At 47.1% G+C, this 18,625-nt stretch overlaps 1 protein-coding gene across 12 annotated transcripts in view; it reads right to left on the minus strand.

Annotated features, from left to right (window-relative positions):
- Window positions 1–13,640, minus strand: part of LOC133360372 (cold shock domain-containing protein E1-like) — a 48,055-nt gene extending 34,415 nt beyond the window's left edge. For 11 of the 12 annotated variants that reach the window (XM_061579059.1, XM_061579065.1, XM_061579061.1 and 8 more), the window contains exons 1-4: window positions 13,569–13,640; window positions 3,433–3,960; window positions 1,706–1,905; window positions 433–501 (exon numbers count right to left, since the gene is read on the minus strand). In XM_061579059.1, coding sequence (XP_061435043.1) covers window positions 433–501; window positions 1,706–1,888 — 252 coding nt within the window. In that variant the 5' untranslated portion in view covers window positions 1,889–1,905; window positions 3,433–3,960; window positions 13,569–13,640. The remainder of the gene's footprint in view (window positions 1–432; window positions 502–1,705; window positions 1,906–3,432; window positions 3,961–13,568) is intronic. The other variant, XM_061579068.1, reaches the window with a different exon arrangement.
- Window positions 13,641–18,625: the final 4,985 nt, after the last annotated feature.

An 18,625-nucleotide genomic window follows, 5' to 3' on the forward strand; every position in this document is an offset into this window, starting at 1 on the left:
CACCGCCATATCTATTGCGCGGCGGTTGAACTTACGACTCTCGCTCCGAGCAGGCTACTGGACGTACGGACCAGGTTTGTTCGTATCTGAAAGTTCGCAAGCAGAGTCCCTGATAATATCACCGCTGCCCGACAGCCGCTCACATTTGCTCAAATTGATTTTGACGGCGACCAGAGAGGAGAGGACCACAATGCACTTCTTCAGGTACCCGCTGCTGTTCCGTTTTCCGATGCGGTTTGATTTTTTGTCGTCGTCGTCATTTGCGCATTCGATTAGTGGGCACACGGCACACAGGCAAGGCAAGGCCAGGCACGTTAGTAGTTTGGGATCGTTGGTTGCGAGGGCTGACTTCCCTTCACCCCCGGTCCGTCACAGAGGCGCGCCACACCCCGCCCCCCCGCTGGCGGTTTAAGCGTCTCGGGGGCGACTTACTGAGCGCTGGTACAGTGGCTTGCGTCTGCGCTGAGCAGGATGCTGGCTGGAGGACGGATGTGCACGGGACTGGAGGATGGAAAAGAGGAGTGAAGATGGAAGTGGTGGAGGGGAGGGGGTGTGGGTGGGAGTTGGGTAGAGGGGGCACCAAGGAAACAGAAACAAGGAACCCTGCCCCCCCCCCCACCGCCGACAATTGTCCAAGCTCTGGTCCTACGTTGGTTATGTTCGAAGGTAGGGTTTGACGCGATATCACTTTTCGCTAGACTCGAGTAACACATTTTCACGACTTGACAATTAGAGCCATCAGTTCCCCATGACTCTGTAAAAGTTGCAATGCACGTTTGTACTGCATTGCTTTCGTCCTCCCAAGTAGGTAAAAAGCGTGAAAAATTATCAACGCAGGCCACGCAACATTAAGTGCCGTACCATGCCTTCTAATAATTATTGCAACTTCGCAGGCTATATCGGCAGGCTGTCAGCAAACGATGATGCGATATGTAACAGCTGTGGTGCCTTTAAAAAGCACAGATTTAAATGGGAGATACCTATTTATTTATAGCTTTAAACCATAAGCGAAAATCTTTGCTATTTCGTTGCATATTTTGCCAGGAAATTAATCGTCGGGAGAATATTTAACGGGCAATGACGACGATCGGGGAAAAAAGCAACATCTTGCAAGACGGATGATACAATAAACCGCGGCGATTGCCTCGATCGACGCCAACATTTTTCAAGTGACCAATCGACCACAAATGCCTTGCTGGACTTACAAATCGATTTGTGCGCTCACTGCGCGCGTACGGCATCCCGGCAACGTGCGAAACGATCGTTGTCGTGTTGTACTCGTCGTTATGCTATTGGTTCAGGCGACCCCCCCCCCACCACCCCTTGCAGCCAAATAATGCGCTACAATACACCGCAATGCCAAATAAAAATTATAATCGCAACGGCTTCCCGAATCGTAACTCCCGAGCGACTGCTTGCCCAACAAGGTTGCGTGCAACTAAATGACGCTTGTGTGGATGTCGCGCAAACTGGTTGCTTGACGCGGCGACAGAGTGTGCCTCCTGTTGAGCGATTCGGCTAAGCGACCGTTCGCTCCGGCATGAACCCGCGCCGTTTTTCCCCGTCGCGCGCGACTAGTGGCGACCCACGGAGAAACGTTGGCCAAGCGAATTGCCGCCGTCCACCGCGGCAGAAACGCTGTGCCGTGGAAAAAATCCCGGCGCGGACGTGGAGTCGAACCCAGGCGTCGTCGACGCACACTCACGGCGGAGCGGTGCGACGGGGAGACGCCCAGAGCGTGGGACGCGCGGACTGGCACGGGGCACCCACCACCAACGCCGCCGCCACCACCACCACTGCCACCGCCATCAGGACCCACGCACTCCAAGGGGCAGAGGGACACGGGGAACTCGGCCGTGGAAGAGAAACCCTTCCAAGCGTCGGCCATCGTCACAACCGTGCCGACTTTTATGGAGAAGGTGACCGAGCGGGAAGGGGGGGCGGGAAGGAGAGGAGAGGAGAGGGAAGGCAGCAGCAGCATATGGAGAGAGGACAGGGCAGCGCAAGGTGCGTGTGGAGAGATGGATTTTTATCTTGTCCCGTCGGCTACAGCTCCTCCCGTAGGTGATAATTTTGACAATTTTTTTACTTAAACCACCCCGATATAAATTCGACCGTGCTATCCACGTCGCGTCAGGACATGACGAATCCACCAGAAACTCTCGCCGTGAGCAGTGCATCACACCCCGCGTGTGAGAATACGGCCCCCATCAAAGCGAACTTCAACGAAACTCCCAAGATGCCTCCAACTGCCCTTCCGATCCACGAATCAAGAGCGGGCACACACCTTCCCACCCGAGCTACTTCCGAGAAAATGTTGTATTTGAGTGCAGGATGCCTGGGGTTTCACGGAAGGAGATTGGGGGGAGGATGCGAGCAACTTGGGAGGTTTCCGAATGGAGCGTGGCACGAGAGTGTTACGGACTCATCTTCTTGGTTCTTTCGGTACAGTCACGTAGAAGGGAAATAATAAAATAATAAAAATAAAACATAATAAAATAAGACGTTGTCTTTCCGACAGACCTGTTCTTCACCTGAGGACGGCTACTTGCGTTGTGGCCGAAACGTCGTGAGAATTATTTTATTATGTTTTATTTCTATTATTTTATTTCCCTTCTACGCGACTTTACCGAAAGAACCAAGAAGATGAATCCCTGCAGTCACGAAAGCTTTAAATCGAGAGTTACGGACGTCAAAATCGATCATACAACTGATGAGTCATAACAACGCTCTTTTTCACAGATGTCCAGTAAGGGAGGAGGGGGGGGCACAGGGTCCGAAAGTTGCAACAAACAATACTCAAGAAAACACGACGGGGGTGCAAAGTAGAGGGAAGGTAATTGAGGAATGGGGGAGAGGTTGTGATGGGTGGGATGCTTGCGCAGGATTGAGGGGAGGGGCAGGTGACCAAAACAAGTGACGAACTACAGTAGGGGTTCTACCCTAGAGGGGGGGTGGGGTGCGCGTGGATCCTCAAGGGATCATAACAGCTGATAGCGGACGACAACATTGTAGCTCTTGCACCCTGGGTATTTTCATCAAGTGTCAAAAAAAAACGAGCAAACAACCACGTTGGGATTGGTTGGGGTGTAAAGGAACAACGTGATTATAGGGGACAGGCTACCATTTACTCTTCCGAAAGCGCCGACCCCCGCTTGACCACCCGCCAAAATCCCGAACCGAAGGCGGCAGTTGTTGACATCCTGAAAAGAGCCCCCCCGAACGGCGCAGTCACGTGCAAACATCGGAAGAAAAACCCGATGAAAAAAACCCGTCACCGGCATGAGAAAGGGGTTAAAAGGAGGCACGACCGCTCAACGGAGAAACCTGCCGAAGGAAAAAAATAGGGGCGCAACGACCGGACGCTCGGCGGTTCAACGGCATTGGGGGGGGAAGGGGGGCGCACACGGAGGGCGGAAGCGTGGTACGCACCTTGCTCGCGTTATATTTTTACTCGTATCGTAAATTGCAGTTGAAGGTATCTTCGTAAAGAGGTGCACGTTTCGTCACTTTGCTTTGCTTGCTTGCTTGTGATTTTGAGGAGGCCGCGCGCGACAGCTGTTGGGCTCACGCGGCGGTGCGCGGTGGGGTACACGGCACGCGCTGGCACACACGTACCACCACAGCGTACCACCACAGCGGCTGCTCGGTTGTTGGTTGTTGTTTTTTTTGTTAAAAGAGGTTGTGTAGACTGCAGCAGTCAGAGTGCCGATTCGAAGCTGTTGAGTAGGTACAAACTTGGCGACGCTGGATTCAAACTTGATTCGTCTTAAAGATTACAATTTTTACGTTCCCTTGTAGTTGTTCTCTGCTCGGTTTCTTTGGTATCTTTCTTGGCGCGGTGGAAATTTTTTACTTTTTTCTTTAGTTTTTACGTCGTTAGGTTGAGCAGCGTTTTCGTTTGTTTTTGTTCTCTTTATACCTCGACTTCAGATGGAATCCCACTTACTTCACAGCATACTGCAACAACACACACACACACACAAAGCAACAGCAGACACACGTTAGAACTTTCATCTTATAAACTAAACTACTAAACAACGTTGTATTTGACCAAGTAAGGCACAGCTATAGAGCTATTTTTCAGATGTGACCTGGCCACAAATGATAGCTCAACGAAGTTGCTTATCATGTGGAAATTTATAGCAGCCAAAATGTGGAGGGAAAAACTGAATGACCCGGTAAAAAAATCCACGCGACCACGGGAGAACACGCAAACTCCATGTATACAGGCGTCAGGGTCGGGATCGAACCCACGACCTCCTGTACACCAGGCGAGGTAGTTAACATCTCCTAGCCACCGTGATGATGATGAGAGAGAGAGACACTCAAACTTCATGTATACAGCAGCAGGCGTCAGGGTAGGGATCGAACCCACGACCTCCTGTACACCAGGCGAGGTAGTTAACATCTCCGAGCCACCGTTGGCACCTTATTTTAATGTACATACTTCCTTGACTAAGGCGCTGAAAAGGAATTATACATTTCTACAGTAGAAGTGTGATGAGATGATGATGGTGGTGCGTAATAAATAATATGACGCGCAAAATAAAATGATGAAACCGACGATGAATGAGTGCAATGAGTAGGCAGGGATGTTCGCAAAGGGGATGTAGTTAGTGATGGGGAAGGAAGAGGAGGATGAGGAGCTTGGGGTAAGCGAGTGAACGAGGGTATTAAGGGAAGAACGAAATTTGGACAGCGAGGCAAATTGTTTCGGGTGTAAGGAGGAGCCAGAAGCGAGAAAAAAATGGAACGGGGATTGGGCACAAGGAGGAGGAACAGACAGCGAGACAGCTGGGATGGTGAGCGGAGGGGAGCGTGGAACGAAAGGAGAGAAGCGAGATACGTTGGGGCCAGACCACGAAGAGATTTTTGTGCACAAGTGTTATCTCTTCACGGGCGCGATAGATGCGCTGAAAACAGACAACTACAGTAAAACCTTGGATTGCGAATAACTTGGTCTGGGAGTGTTTTGCAAGACGAGCAAACATTAAAAATAAATATTAATTTGATAAACGAGCGAGGTCTTGCAATACGAGCAGTACGTGTATACGCTTTGTCTGCCGAGCGTCACGTGATCACAACTGATATACGAGTGCTTTGGATTACAAACACATTTCCGGAACGAATTATGCTCGCAATCCAAGGTTTTACTGTACTAGAAAACGCACTTCTCAACAATGAACAAATGTACTTATTATTTTTCACCAACGCTAGCAGCGCGCAGTCCAAAGGACGTGGACGTACCTCATGCCCTCCCTCCCTCCTAGCCAGCCAGCCAAACTTTTCTCAAACATAGTATAATAGTGAGTATAGGTTTTGCCCTTTTCTGGCAACAAAACAAGTGTTAAGATGTTAAAACACCAAACTGAAACCTTTTACAAGGAATCATGTCTGCATTAACCACAATACTTGTGGCCAGAATGAAAACAAAAAAACACTCTGATGTTTTAACATCTTAACACAACTGTTTTGTTGCCAGAAAAGGGGAAAACCTATTCTCATATTTTGGTACTGGCAAAGGAGGTCCCATGCTATAGTATGACAGTGTTATAAAGTATACGGCACATTTGCACAGCATCCGAGGCCGGGGTGGTGGAGAGCGATTGGGGTGGGAGGGGCGTGAGATGAGCGCAATGCAGGAATCAGACTCAACGCTGTGGGATTGCTTGCGATGTCATTGCGCAAGAATCCAGCCAGCACAGCTTTCTTTTCCCTGACATGATAATGAATTCTTTCCCAAGAAAACGAGTTATTGCGCAACACACACGTCCAAGATGCTCAAAGCGTATATCTGAACACCACATTTTAGATTTGTTTGCCATTGCCTCCGGTTGTGTAGATTACTTCATGGGTCAGCATTGCAACAAGCTGCCAAATCAAACACTCATCTCAATCTGTAACAACTCAACGCCACTTGGAGGGATGGGTTATCGACTTTGCTACGATGGACCCCAGTAGCAGCAGCCGTCAAGACGATGGTCAAAGTGTGGTGGGGCGAGACACATGTTGTCATTGCTCACGTGACAGCTGAACCTTGACTTTATTCTCAGTGTGCCTTATAGCGTCATCTGGTCCAACACCATGTGAGACTAGGCTCTAAGAAAAGCTGTCTCGGGTGTAGACCAATCAATTTCAAGGACAGTGCAAACATACATTATCAGAGTTGTGTTTTTTGTTTGCATTCCGACCGCAGGTATTGTGGTCAATGCAAACATGACTCTTTGTAAAAAAGGTGCCAGTTTTTTTGCCAGAAAAAAGGGTAAAAAAAACAATGATCTTATTCTCAGTCTTATTCGTAATGGTCCAAAACTACACGCGCGGATGTCCATCAGAAAAGACACACACGTTTCATATGCAGGTCTATTCCGGTAGAATTTGCATTAAAAGTCAACGACGCAACAAGAGAAATCCAGTCGGTATCCAGATTTGATTTTTTTGCGGGTGTGGAATTACTTTGCTCGATCTGGAATGCGAACGTGGCTATTTTTGGGGCATGGTAAATCCACTCCAGTTGGCAACTGCAAAACGCCAAGCCGTGCGCGGGAGACTTAAGAGCAACAGCATGTGAACTATGTTAGAGATTGTCGCTGGCTTAAGGGTGACCCCCCCCCCCCCAAACATGCAAGCAGTTGAGATAGAGGGCCTCCAGTGGAACCTTATCGCGCTCGAGAAACACGCTTTCATTTGAGTCCAAGCTTCTCCGCGCTCAAAGCAACACATCGCCGGCTCTGCTCACCACTGTCCACGACTGGCCACCGAGCCAACGGTGGAAATTCCACCACTGCTACGACCGACCGGGGGAAGCCTTCGCGCAGAACTCACGGCTGCAGCGTGAGGCACGGGTTTGCCCCAGGTTGAGAGATTATATCTAGCGAGATGAGCGGCACAGAATATTAAACTAATCGATTCGGTGCGGTGCGCTTTGACGTGCATAACTCCAGTGGCTTCCTAATATCGGAAGAGCGTTCCAGACGGCCGCAGAAGCGCATCTGAAAGTGCGCGATGGGGTGACACCACCGTCAATGCGCGATGGCTCAGCCAAAAGCCCTTGTGAGGATGACCGGAGTTCGCGTGATGATGATTTATACTCCTTGACGAGATTAGCAGGGTATTGTGATTCATTTGTGGCAAGCGCTTTGTGTGTGTGTGTAGTGAACGCGACCTCATGACGTATTCGTTCGGCAACGGGAAGCCACTGGACGATTCCTAGAGGCCCTTTACAAATGGCAGCCTCGTCCCACATCATACTTCCTGAGCGCGACCAACGCTCGGCTTGACGCGGCTGACGACGCCTCCCGTCCAGCGGCAACGCATGGTTTCAGAGGTTAAGGTTTTATTTTTATTTTTCCCCGTACCAAACTACGTTTGTGTTATCCGATATGAGCAGGCATCGAACCCAATAATCGGCAGAGCAACCGATTATTGAACTAGCCGAATGACCCCGCTGTACTCGTGCATGATTATTAAGCGATGCTACTGCTTCGGTGGTGCCGAGCACAAATAAGAAAACGACTCAACGACCACGTCAACGGTACTGCCTTGAGAATGAAAAGGTGTCGTAAAATGGGCTGTGTTTGGGGAAAAGGGCCCTTCATAACAGAGGGGGAGAGAGGCCAGAGGCTCCATAAACCAGTTTACACCGAGAAAGGAGAGTGAAAATGCAGGGCATCCCTTTTTGTTGCCCTGTAGCGACACTTCCCGTATCTGCAGGGGACATTTTAAACCGTTAGCTTAAGATGACTAACGTTCCAGGCAGCAATGCTGCGATCCTAAAATAAAAGCAACAGAAATAACTATGACATAACAGGAAAAACACAACTGTTGACGCATTACCTAGAGCTCTTGAAATAAAAAAAAATGTGACTCGCCATGTAAAAATGTAATATGTTTTAGTCCATCGGCCCGTGTGGTTTTCAGACGAATATTATTCGGAGGCATTTGTTTAGGCAGGCAATATTATGGGCAAGTTTGATCGTTTGGATCTCATCAGCAGTCAAGGCTTTGCTGCTGGAATGTAAGTGCCAGAGCAGCGCTTTTGAAAATCAGGGCACTGATCAATCCAGAAGTGTCTCACTGGCTTAACGCGGCTGATGATACAAAAATGGTTGAACCAGTCCAGCAAGTGCCTGTTTAATATTGGATGATAAACAATATTGGTCCAAAACAACTGTCGGCTGTAAAATTAAAACAGCGATCAGTTTACGACCGAATTCTCCTTAATAGAATACCCACTTACTTCCCTTATTTAAATCAAATGCTGGCGGTGCATTTTATAATCTGGGAGGTATGCGTTTGTGTGCGCGTGTAATCACATTTGGGTAACTTCATTGACATCGGGCACAAGTTTGGGGTCGATTTTACTTTCAGGAGAGTGTTTTTTTTCTAATCCAGGGAAGAAGACACCTATAATATCCTGTGCACCTCCAATTAGCACGGTTGGCTATGTACGGAGTTCAACATACATACATACATTCCACAAAAATGCAAAATTCGTGTTTTTCCTATACCTTTTCAACCTCATGTTTCAGTCCTCCCAGCACTATTTAATGCGCGTTTCTTTACAGCACATGATCTGACAGGCCATCATTAGCAGCAGCAGCGGTCACGCCACTGGCGAATGGCCTCCACATACGACCGCCAACCGCCACAGTCTTGTGACTTGGCCGATACAACGCGACACTGACCCCTGTAATTAGACAAGGCGAAGCCAATGAAGTGTGCTTCATACTTAAGTGGGGGACCTTTCAAAACGTTCGCACGGTGGTGTACGAACACTGACAAAGTGTCTGCTTCGATTACCATCTCCGGGTCCTTCGCAGCACCGCACGGTGGCGAGATGTCGACTACCTTGCCTCATATGCAGGAGGTCATGGGTTCGATGGAAACTCTGATGCCTGTTGTATATTTGGGAGTTTGCGTGTCTCTCTTCCCCTCCTCGTGGCCGTGTGGATTTTTCTCCGGGTCCTCCAGTGGCAAGATGTTAACTACCTCGCTTCATATGCAGGAGGTTGCGGGTTCGATCACGACCTTGACGCCTGTTGTATATTTGGGAGCTTGCGTGCCTCTCCCTCTCGCTCCACCCCGTGGTCACGTGAATTTGTCAGAGTCCTCCAGTTTTTCCCCTCCACATTTTGAATCGATACGCGTTTTAGAGTATTTGGCTGCTATACATTTCCACGTGACAGGTCACTTCGTTGGGCTATCATTTGTCGCCAGGTGGCCTCTGAAAAAGAGCTGTATAGCTCAGTGGGCCCTAACTGGTAAAATAAAAATCAAGGCACACCGATTTCACACCCAGTGATCCTTAACCGGAAACAAAGGCGACAGAGACCCGTTTCCCAATTCTTAGGATCTTCTTCTTTCGTGTGGCTGCTGATGTAGATGCAGACCAACAACTACAATTTCAGATTGAGGTGGTCAAAGCCAGATCACTGCGTCAGGAGCAGCGGAGTGTATCGGTGTGATGTCTCCTTCATGTTTGCAGATCGGTCATTGCGTCGTTATACGGTCCATTCTGGATGACCACAGTCGCACACGAGGGAGTTGTTAATTTTCCATTTGTGCAGTGGATGCGATTTAGGGTCGCCCATGAGCTTCGTGGAATATAAAACCCAGGGATCTTCTGCGTTGGCTGCGAGTTCTTTTAAAACTCCATTCTGATCTCCAATCTTCATCGCGGGTGGCAATGTAGATCCCACGCATCTGCATGACCACGCAACACGTTTGGTGAATTTCGGCGTACCAGGCGATTGCGGGCCATGGCTCAGGGCTGTTCTGCGACCGCGAGATGACAAGCGGCCAAACTTCACGATGCTGGCGAGTTGCGGGTTGAGTTTCACCATGCCTTTTAACTCACACTGGGGAAAACCCCCAAACCTCACCGGGGCTAACCAAGCACACGTCGAAACGGCTGCAATGATGTGTTAACCTAACAAAAAGTCAGCCTCAGCCACAGTAATAACAATTACAGTTCACATATCACCTTTCATAAAACCTCAAGGCATTTTACATTGACGATAATGGTGTGGGGGGGGGGGTAACAAGTGGCTACGTAAAAATAATATTGTATCGTGTCATTATTTACCATGCCGTTTCATTGCATTCGAATGATTGTATTACATTCTTTTAAAGTTACGGGAACAGAATTATGCCAACTCCACACAATCTCTAATTTACGTTACGGAAGAAGATAAATACCTGTCAATGTAGAACGGTTGAGCAAGGTTGAGTTGAGAAGATATTTTACTATTGGCAGTAACTAACGATAGAATTCTAGGTCTCGCTAGTTTACAATAGACAAGTAATTTTTTTAAGGTTATCAAAGCAATACTTAAATCTCTATATCGATCTGCTTTTATTGTTTTCTACGGTATGTGTAATTGTAGTACTTTCTGTTTAACACCTTCCTATTGGTTGCTGTTGTGATAATACAATACTCTATAGACAATAAACACAACAGCAGCATTGCTTATTTGGAAAAGAAAAGTGTCATCATTAAGAGGTCAACGAACCACATGAGCAGGCCGTGTTTATGAAAGGTTCCTCCGAGTGCCGACATATTCTATCTTATATTAAAAGGAATATACTCTTTGGGTCTTTCGTTAAAGTCACGTAGATAGCAACACAAGCAATCGTCTGATTGCTTGTGTTGCGATCGAAACGTCGTGAAATATTTGTTTTTCTATCAACGTGACTTTACCGAAAGACCCAAAGAGTATGAATTCCTGCAGTCACGAAAGCTTTAAGTGAAGCTGTAAAAGGAATACTGAAATTAAAGTAAAATACTAATTTCCAGGCCTTTGTGAACCATGACAAGGCGTGTGACTTGAGAAAATTTGATCGAGTTATCCAAGCTCTGAGAAACCAAGGTACTAAAAATATATATTTTAAACTATATTTTTTACAAAGACTGAATAGGTCAAAAGTACAGTACAATGAGGCTACATGAAGGTAAAGAAAATACGTCTTTTATACAAATATACCTACCAGGGTAAAGCAACGAGAAATGCTTTCACGTGCCATTCGAGGCAGCGTGACAAGTTTTTTTCGGAAAATAGTTTGGGAGAAATGAACCTTGAAAACATAAATGGGGTATTTATATATACTCTATGGTTCTTTCGCTAAAGTCACGTAGAAAGAGAAAATAATAAATTAAATAATAGCATACGACGTTTCGATTGCAACACAAGCAATCATCATCAGGTACAAGTGAAAGAAAACAAAACCTAGTAACACAGAGTCGGCTAACATAACAGTCAATACCCTACCTGGTTGATTACGTTCTTCCAAAGATTGCTAAATTTAGGAGAGATTAAACACAGACAGACACGTAAGCAGAGAGAGATAACACAGAGACACACACAGAGAGACAAACACATAGATACATATAAACTCAAGATTTGCTGATGTAAGTCATGAGAATAACCAACGGAAATATACTCAAGGAAGAGAGTTGAACCGAATTAAGAGGATTGCTCAGATGGTTTAACAGTCGGCAAACCATGAGCAAACCCACGGGATGGACAACTGGAAATGATCGTAGAATGTTTACTTCTTGAGTTATTGTAGCAGATCCGAGCCGCTTTTGCCCACTAGAACTTGACAAATAAAGCAACGTATACAGCACCAAATGACCTAACAAAGAACAGTTTTCTCACGCGTACAAATGACGTCCAACGACACATGTGGCCAAGAAACACGTAAACCGAACCACAAAACTTGACATTAAAGTTTGTAAGTGCGCAAAAGAAGCATAGAGTGGTGAATGAGGGAATTGCATTGCGAAAATATTAAAAGGGGGCACACACACACGCGCAAAAGATCGGCGCAGAAGATGCGCAATTTTTGATCGGGACCATGGTGACTTAACAAAACTCGGTGGGGCTAGGGCAGGCCACGCTGCTGCTGCAAGCGTTGGTCGGTAGCTGGTTTGGGTTTATAAATTCGCGACTGAGAGAATCATTCACCGACAGAGATGGAGGCACGAAATCCCACCCCTAAAAAATAAAACGTTGTCAAGGAGTAAAATGGAATTGGATTATGAGGGATGGAGATATGGACCCAGAGAGAGGCCTGAATCCAGCAGTGATGATAAGATCGCGGCAGATATGTAACATTATTTAATAGTGTGTTTTACGTCTATTAATTAATACACGTATGCGTCCAATATCGATCAAGTATTCAAGGGCTTAAATCAGTTTTTTTGTTCGCACGTCAAGGTAGTGTGTGCTCAGCGATGGGGCAAAACAAATATGTTTTGCGATGCTTGTGTTGGTCGTGCCAACCTCGCACAAATAACAACCACCCTAATAAAGAGAGAGAGGCGACGTTTCGGAAAATGCCCCTTTTAAAGGAGACCCGCAGCGCTCTCTTGCCATTAACGTCGCCCGATAACATCGCCGATTATTGTTTTTCAAATTGGGCAGTCTTATTCAAGTTCATTTATATTAGGTATAGCCCTGTGAGCCATTCGGCTCTTGAATAGGGTGCAACCGCAACAAACAAAAACATGAACAAAAAACATCTTAAAGTGAATACGTGACCGAGTGCAAACAGAAAATCCAAGAAATTGACCGACTAATGTGGCGAAGCTTGTTTTTTTTTACCAACTCAACACCAAAGTGGGGGATATGAACGGAAAGCGTGGGGTAGGCAGTCATCCAGCAGTGGATTGGAATAGTCTGACACTCAAACGTACGTGGCGCGCTTCCCGTATGAGCCACATCATTACAAGAATCACGTTCTCCCAGCTCCTGTATTCCTAAACAAAAAGTCGCGGTCGCGTCTTATAAACCGCTGGTTTGTATAACTTTGGGACCTTTTTTTGCCAGTATCAAAGTATTATATATTATCATGAATATATTATATATTATCAGAGAATGTTTGTTTGCATGTCCACTGCATTTACCGTGTGGTTATAGCAGTAACAGGATTCCTTGCAAAAGCTTTCAATTTGGCGTTTGAACATCTTAGCACCTGCTTTCTTGCTAGAAAGGGTAAAACCTATTTTTTCACAACTGTATAACTTACTTGACAACGGACACGCAATTGGGGTGCGTTTTATTCCCCTAGCATCTTACAATACGTACATGCGTATGAATGTATACGTACTGCGTGAACATAACCTTTGGCCTATAGGGGCACATGTTTTTCATGTTATGCTGGAGGTGAGGGGGGGGGTCCTAAATAACGTCAACTACTTACGTAACGCCTCTCAAGTAAACACAATCGCCACAACAATAAACGCAAAGTCTGAAAAACATCAACGAACTAAGAGCGACCAAATCCGAAGCGGATCTCTCCACGCCGAAAGATTTTTTTCCTCGCAGCCACCGCGGTCTTGCCTGACGCTCCCCGGCGGGAGGCCTACGCGCAGGCTCCGGGCGGAATGCTCAGGCAAGTGAGGCCGCACACGCGTAACGCCACTTGCGTCTAGCGATCGGCTCGAGCTACCCCCGCCACGCGACGCTCGGCGCGGGATGCCGAGAGGCGCCACGGAGCAGCGGCGCTCGATGAAGCGAGCCGGGAGATCGGCCGAACGAGTCAAAAGAACAAAGACTTACCCCAACAGCACACAGCAACTCCGCGCCGCCATATGCAGCACGGCACTTTTAGGGGGGGAGGGGAGAGAGTGAGGGAGGGGGTGGGCGCCCGTCCGCTTAGCCAATTAGAGAGCTCCGTCGAACCCACGCGCCCTACGTCATTGCGTACTCATTGCAAACCGCGTGCGTCTGTTGTGACGGACGCATGGTAAATTGGCTCGTGACGTCATCACGTCAAGCCATCACCCTCCACATGACGTCATCACGTCAAGCCATCACCCTCCACATTACGTCATCACGTCAAAGAGTCCCCCTCGGCCACGCCCCCTGACGTCATCGCGCGTGGGGGTCTTGCCGAGCGTGAGGTCGCCTACGCAGTTTGAAATGTTACACGACGTCATTGCGCACACAGCCACCTGTTGGATCTGCGCGTGACGTCGTTACGTCATCCCCCGCCTGACGTCATCGCGTAGGGTCTTGCCGAGCGAGAGGTCGCCTACGCAGGTTTAAAAAGTTACACGACGTCATTGCGCAAACCCCCGCCGTTGTATTGCACGTGTTGTCATTACGTCAAAGCGCCGTGGTCTGTGTGCGCAGCCTGAAATGTGGCTCTGTCGAAGACGTCATTACGTTGTGGTTAATGTTGCTGTGACGTCACCACGTAAAGCCAACGCGCGAGCGTCGTGACGTCATCGCGTCGGGCAGCTGCCGCGCAGACTGAAGTACCGTGGCTTGATGACGTCACTGCATCGGCTCTTTGCCTTTAACGCGTGACGTCATTCTTAAACCGCGTGAAGTGTGCGTCGTGACGTCATCGCGTCGGCTCGTTACCTTTAACGCGTGACGTCATTCTTAAACCGCGTGAAGTGTGCGTCGTGACGTCATCGCGTCGGGCAGCTGCCGCGCAGACTGAAGTACCGTGGCTTGATGACGTCACTGCGTCGGCTCGTTACCTTTAACGCGTGACGTCATTCTTAAACCGCGTGAAGTGTGCGTCGTGACGTCATCGCGTCGGGCAGCTGCCGCGCAGACTGAAGTACCGTGGCTTGATGACGTCAAAGCGTCGGCTCGTTGCCTTTAACGCGTGACGTCATTCTTAAACCGCGTGAAGTGTGCGTCGTGACATCATCGTGCTTTCGGCTACGTCAAATCAAGATTGATTTCCTGTACGTGTTTATGCGTAAAATATCGCGGGTCCGCTATAGGCCACGTTGTCAGCAGAGGGCAGTGCAGTAACATAAAGCACCGTACAAGGAACTCCTCTAGCTACAAACGAGTTAGGATAGATCTTCTTGGTTCTTTCGGTAAAGTCAAGTAGAATGGAAATAATAAAAGAATGAAATAAAACATAATAAAATAATTCTCATGACGTTTCGGCCACAACGCAAGCAGCCGTCCTCAGGTGAAGACCAGGTCTGTCGTGGCCGAAACAGCTGTCTCCCCGACAGACCTGGTCTTCACCCGAGGACGGCTGCTTGCGTTGTGGCCGAAACGTCGTGATCATTATTTTATTATGTTTTATTTTATTATTTTATTATTTCCATTCTAGGTGACTTTACCGAAAGAACCAAGAAGATGAATCCCTGCAGTCACGAAAGCTTTAAATCGAGTTAGGTTAGAGTTTTCATTTATTTATTTCATTTTATTTAATTTCAATTATTTGGTAAAGCCCTGTGAGCCATTCGGCTCTTGAATCGGGTGCAACCGCAACAAACAAAAAACATGAACAAGAAAACATCTTAAAGTGACTATGTGACTATGTGCAAACAGAGGTCTGTTCGTAAGTCGATTTGTTCGTAACTCCAAACTTTACTTATCTAGATTCCAAACGTGTTGTACGGCGTGTACACGAAACACGGGGGAAGGCTTTTAAGGTGTTATAATCTCCTGCAGATGTAGATGCCACTGGTTCTTCATGTTCTGCAGATGTAGATGCCACTGGTTCTTCATATTCTGCAGATGTAGATGCCACTGATTCTTCACGTTCTGCAGATGTAGATGCCACTGATTCTTCACGTTCTGCAGATGTAGATGCCACTGGTTCTTTACGTTCTGCAGATGTAGATGCCACTGGTTATTCACGTTCTGACTTTACCGAAAACACCTAATAGTATGAATCCTTGCAGTCACGAAAGCTTCAAGTCTAGAATCTTCACGTTCTACAGATGTAGATGCCACTGGTTCTTCATGTGCTGCAGATGTAGATGCCACTGGTTCTTTACGTTCTGTAGATGTAGATGCCATTGGCTCTTCACGTTCTACAGATGTAGATGCCACTGGTTCTTCACGCTCTGCAGATGTAGATGCCACTAGTTCTTCGTTCAAGTTCAAGTTCATTTATTAGGTATAGCCATGTGAGCCATCCGGCTCTTGAATCGGGTGCAACCGCAACAAACAAAAAAATTAACAAAAAACATCTTAAAGTGAATATGTGATTAAGTGCAAACAGAAAATCCAAGAAAAGACAGCAAAATATTGCAGAAAAAACACCGTACACCAACGTTGTGTGCAAAAATGCCAGTGGGATGCAAGTCAAACAACAACAACCACAAGACAACTTAGATTAAGGCCATTAGTCTAAATCTGTACCACAACAAACAAACCACTTTTTTCAATTTTCTTGCTGTGGTTTTCACACCTGATGATGATTGCTTGTGCTGCAATCGAAACGTCGTGAGAATTTTATTGTTTTATATTTTTATTATTTTATTGTTTCCCTTCTACGTGACTTTACCGAAAGAACCAAGAATATCTTAACACCTGTTTAATTGCCAGAAAGGGTGAACTATCTTCTTATGTATCACAGCTATCTATGGGACCTTTTCGCCAGAATCAAAGTATGAAAACGAATAATAGGAATTAAAAAGTAACAATAGTTTTTTTACCCTCAATAAAAGAGATACATTGCAAAAGGTGTACATATCTTAACCAACTACCCAGCTCGTTTGAATAGTTTACGTTTTTAAAAATAGTTTTTAACAGAATGATGTCCTGTGTATCTAAGGGCATGCCAACCTCTGAGATGACAACAACCACTTAACCAACTCTCGTAATCCAGGAGGGTTTGATTGAACACGTCCTGTTCAAACAAGCTGATGAGTGGTGGAAACATGTCCACAGTGTTGCTTGCGTAACCAACTATTGCTGAATGATATTGGTCTGGGAAATCAGTAGACCGATGAACTAAAACATTTGTATTTATGCGCGGAGACTCGGAACGGAGTCAATTCTGCTATGGACTTTTAAATGTAAAATTAAAACTAATTTCTTTAGAACTGCTTTGCTTCGTGTTGTGTTAAGTTTGTCATAGACAACCTAGCACGGTTTTCTATGTTCGGTGCGAAAGAAGCCCAACGTGCAGACATCGACTCACACAGAGACCCATAGACTCACACAGAGACCCAGAGACTCACACATAGACCCATATACTCACACAGAGACCCATAGACTCACACAGAGACTCACACATAGGCCCATAGATTCACACAGAGACCCATAGACTCACACAGAGACCCATAGACTCACACAGAGACCCACAGACTCACAAATAGACCATAGACTCACACAGAGACCCATAGACTCACGCATAGACCCATAGACTCACACAGAGACCCAGAGACTCACACATAGACCCATAGACTCACACAGAGACCCACAGACTCACAAATAGACCATAGACTCACACAGAGACCCACAAACTCACACATAGACCCATAGACTCACACAGAGACCCACAGACTCACACAGAGACCCGCAGACTCACACATAGACCCATAGACTCACGCAGAGACCCAAATACTCACACATAGACCCATAGACTTCGTAATCATCACCATCATCGATACCCTCCTTCACCATTGTGTTCATTTTCATCGTTATCAGTGTCATCATCATCCTGATTGGTATTATTATAATCCTCCTCATTGTAATCATCACTATTATCAATGTCCTCTGCAATCATTGTCATCATCATCAATGTCATCTTCGTCATAATAAACAATTGTTGTCGTTATCATCATCATCGGTAACATCCTTCGGCATGGGGGAAGTAAGACTGCATCTAGTTTCATAAATACAATTTTATTTTTTAAACATGTGTCATCTCGAGACCGAAGTAAACAATTACGTGCGCAGCGTGCTGTCTCCACGTGTTCGGTTCATCCGGATAATCGATCGGGGCGGATGATGCATTCGTTTACAACACCCTTGCAAACTTCCAGACGCAACTGTTTTCTCTCTCTCCATCTCTCTACTCTTTCACAGGCCTAAGTTTAAGAATAAGAAAGTCAAAAAAATCCAGTGCCCCTCTGCCAATTTCAAAAATAGCTGCTGCTGCTGCTTCGAATGACACTCCCGGTGACTCGATTCGTAGCGCGTTGCGCTCGCCACCGCGCCACCGCTCCACGCCCAGCTTAATTTAGCCGCAGTGAAGGCGCCTAATTCGTCCGAGGGCGTGATGTTAAAGACCTCATCTGGCGATGGCGTCATCCAAGACACGGACTCCTGGGCAATCGGCGAGGGATGATCCACCTCTCAAGTTGTGGCTCAGAAACCTTTGCTGCTGAGTGTGGCGAGAACTCAAGAGGCCAGGACGAGTCTCACGTTGGCGAGTGACCTGCGGTATTAGTCTGCCATCATCATCACGTTGGCTGGGAGATGTTAACTACCTCGCCTGGTATACAGGAGGTCGTGGGGTCGATCCCGACCCGGACGCCTTCTGCTGTATATTTGGAGTTTGCGTCTCTCATCATCATCACGGTGGCTAGGAGATGTTAACTACCTCGCCTGGTACGCAGGAAGTCGTGGGTTCGATCCCGACCCTGACGCCTGCTGCTGTATATTTGGAGTTTGCGTCTCTCATCATCATCATCATCACGGTGGCTAGGAGATGTTAACTACCTCGCCTGGTACGCAGGAAGTCGTGGGTTCGATCCCGACCCTGACGCCTGCTGCTGTATATTTGGAGTTGGCGTCTCTCATCATCATCACGGTGGCTATGAGATGTTAACTACCTCGCCTGGTGTACAGGAGGTCGTGGGTTCGATCCCGACCCTGATGCCTGCTCTATATTTGGAGTT

This window comes from Lethenteron reissneri, chromosome 68 (assembly GCF_015708825.2).
Source record: "Lethenteron reissneri isolate LAM-NWPU_2019-01 chromosome 68, ASM1570882v1, whole genome shotgun sequence".
Lineage (NCBI taxonomy): Eukaryota > Metazoa > Chordata > Hyperoartia > Petromyzontiformes > Petromyzontidae > Lethenteron > Lethenteron reissneri.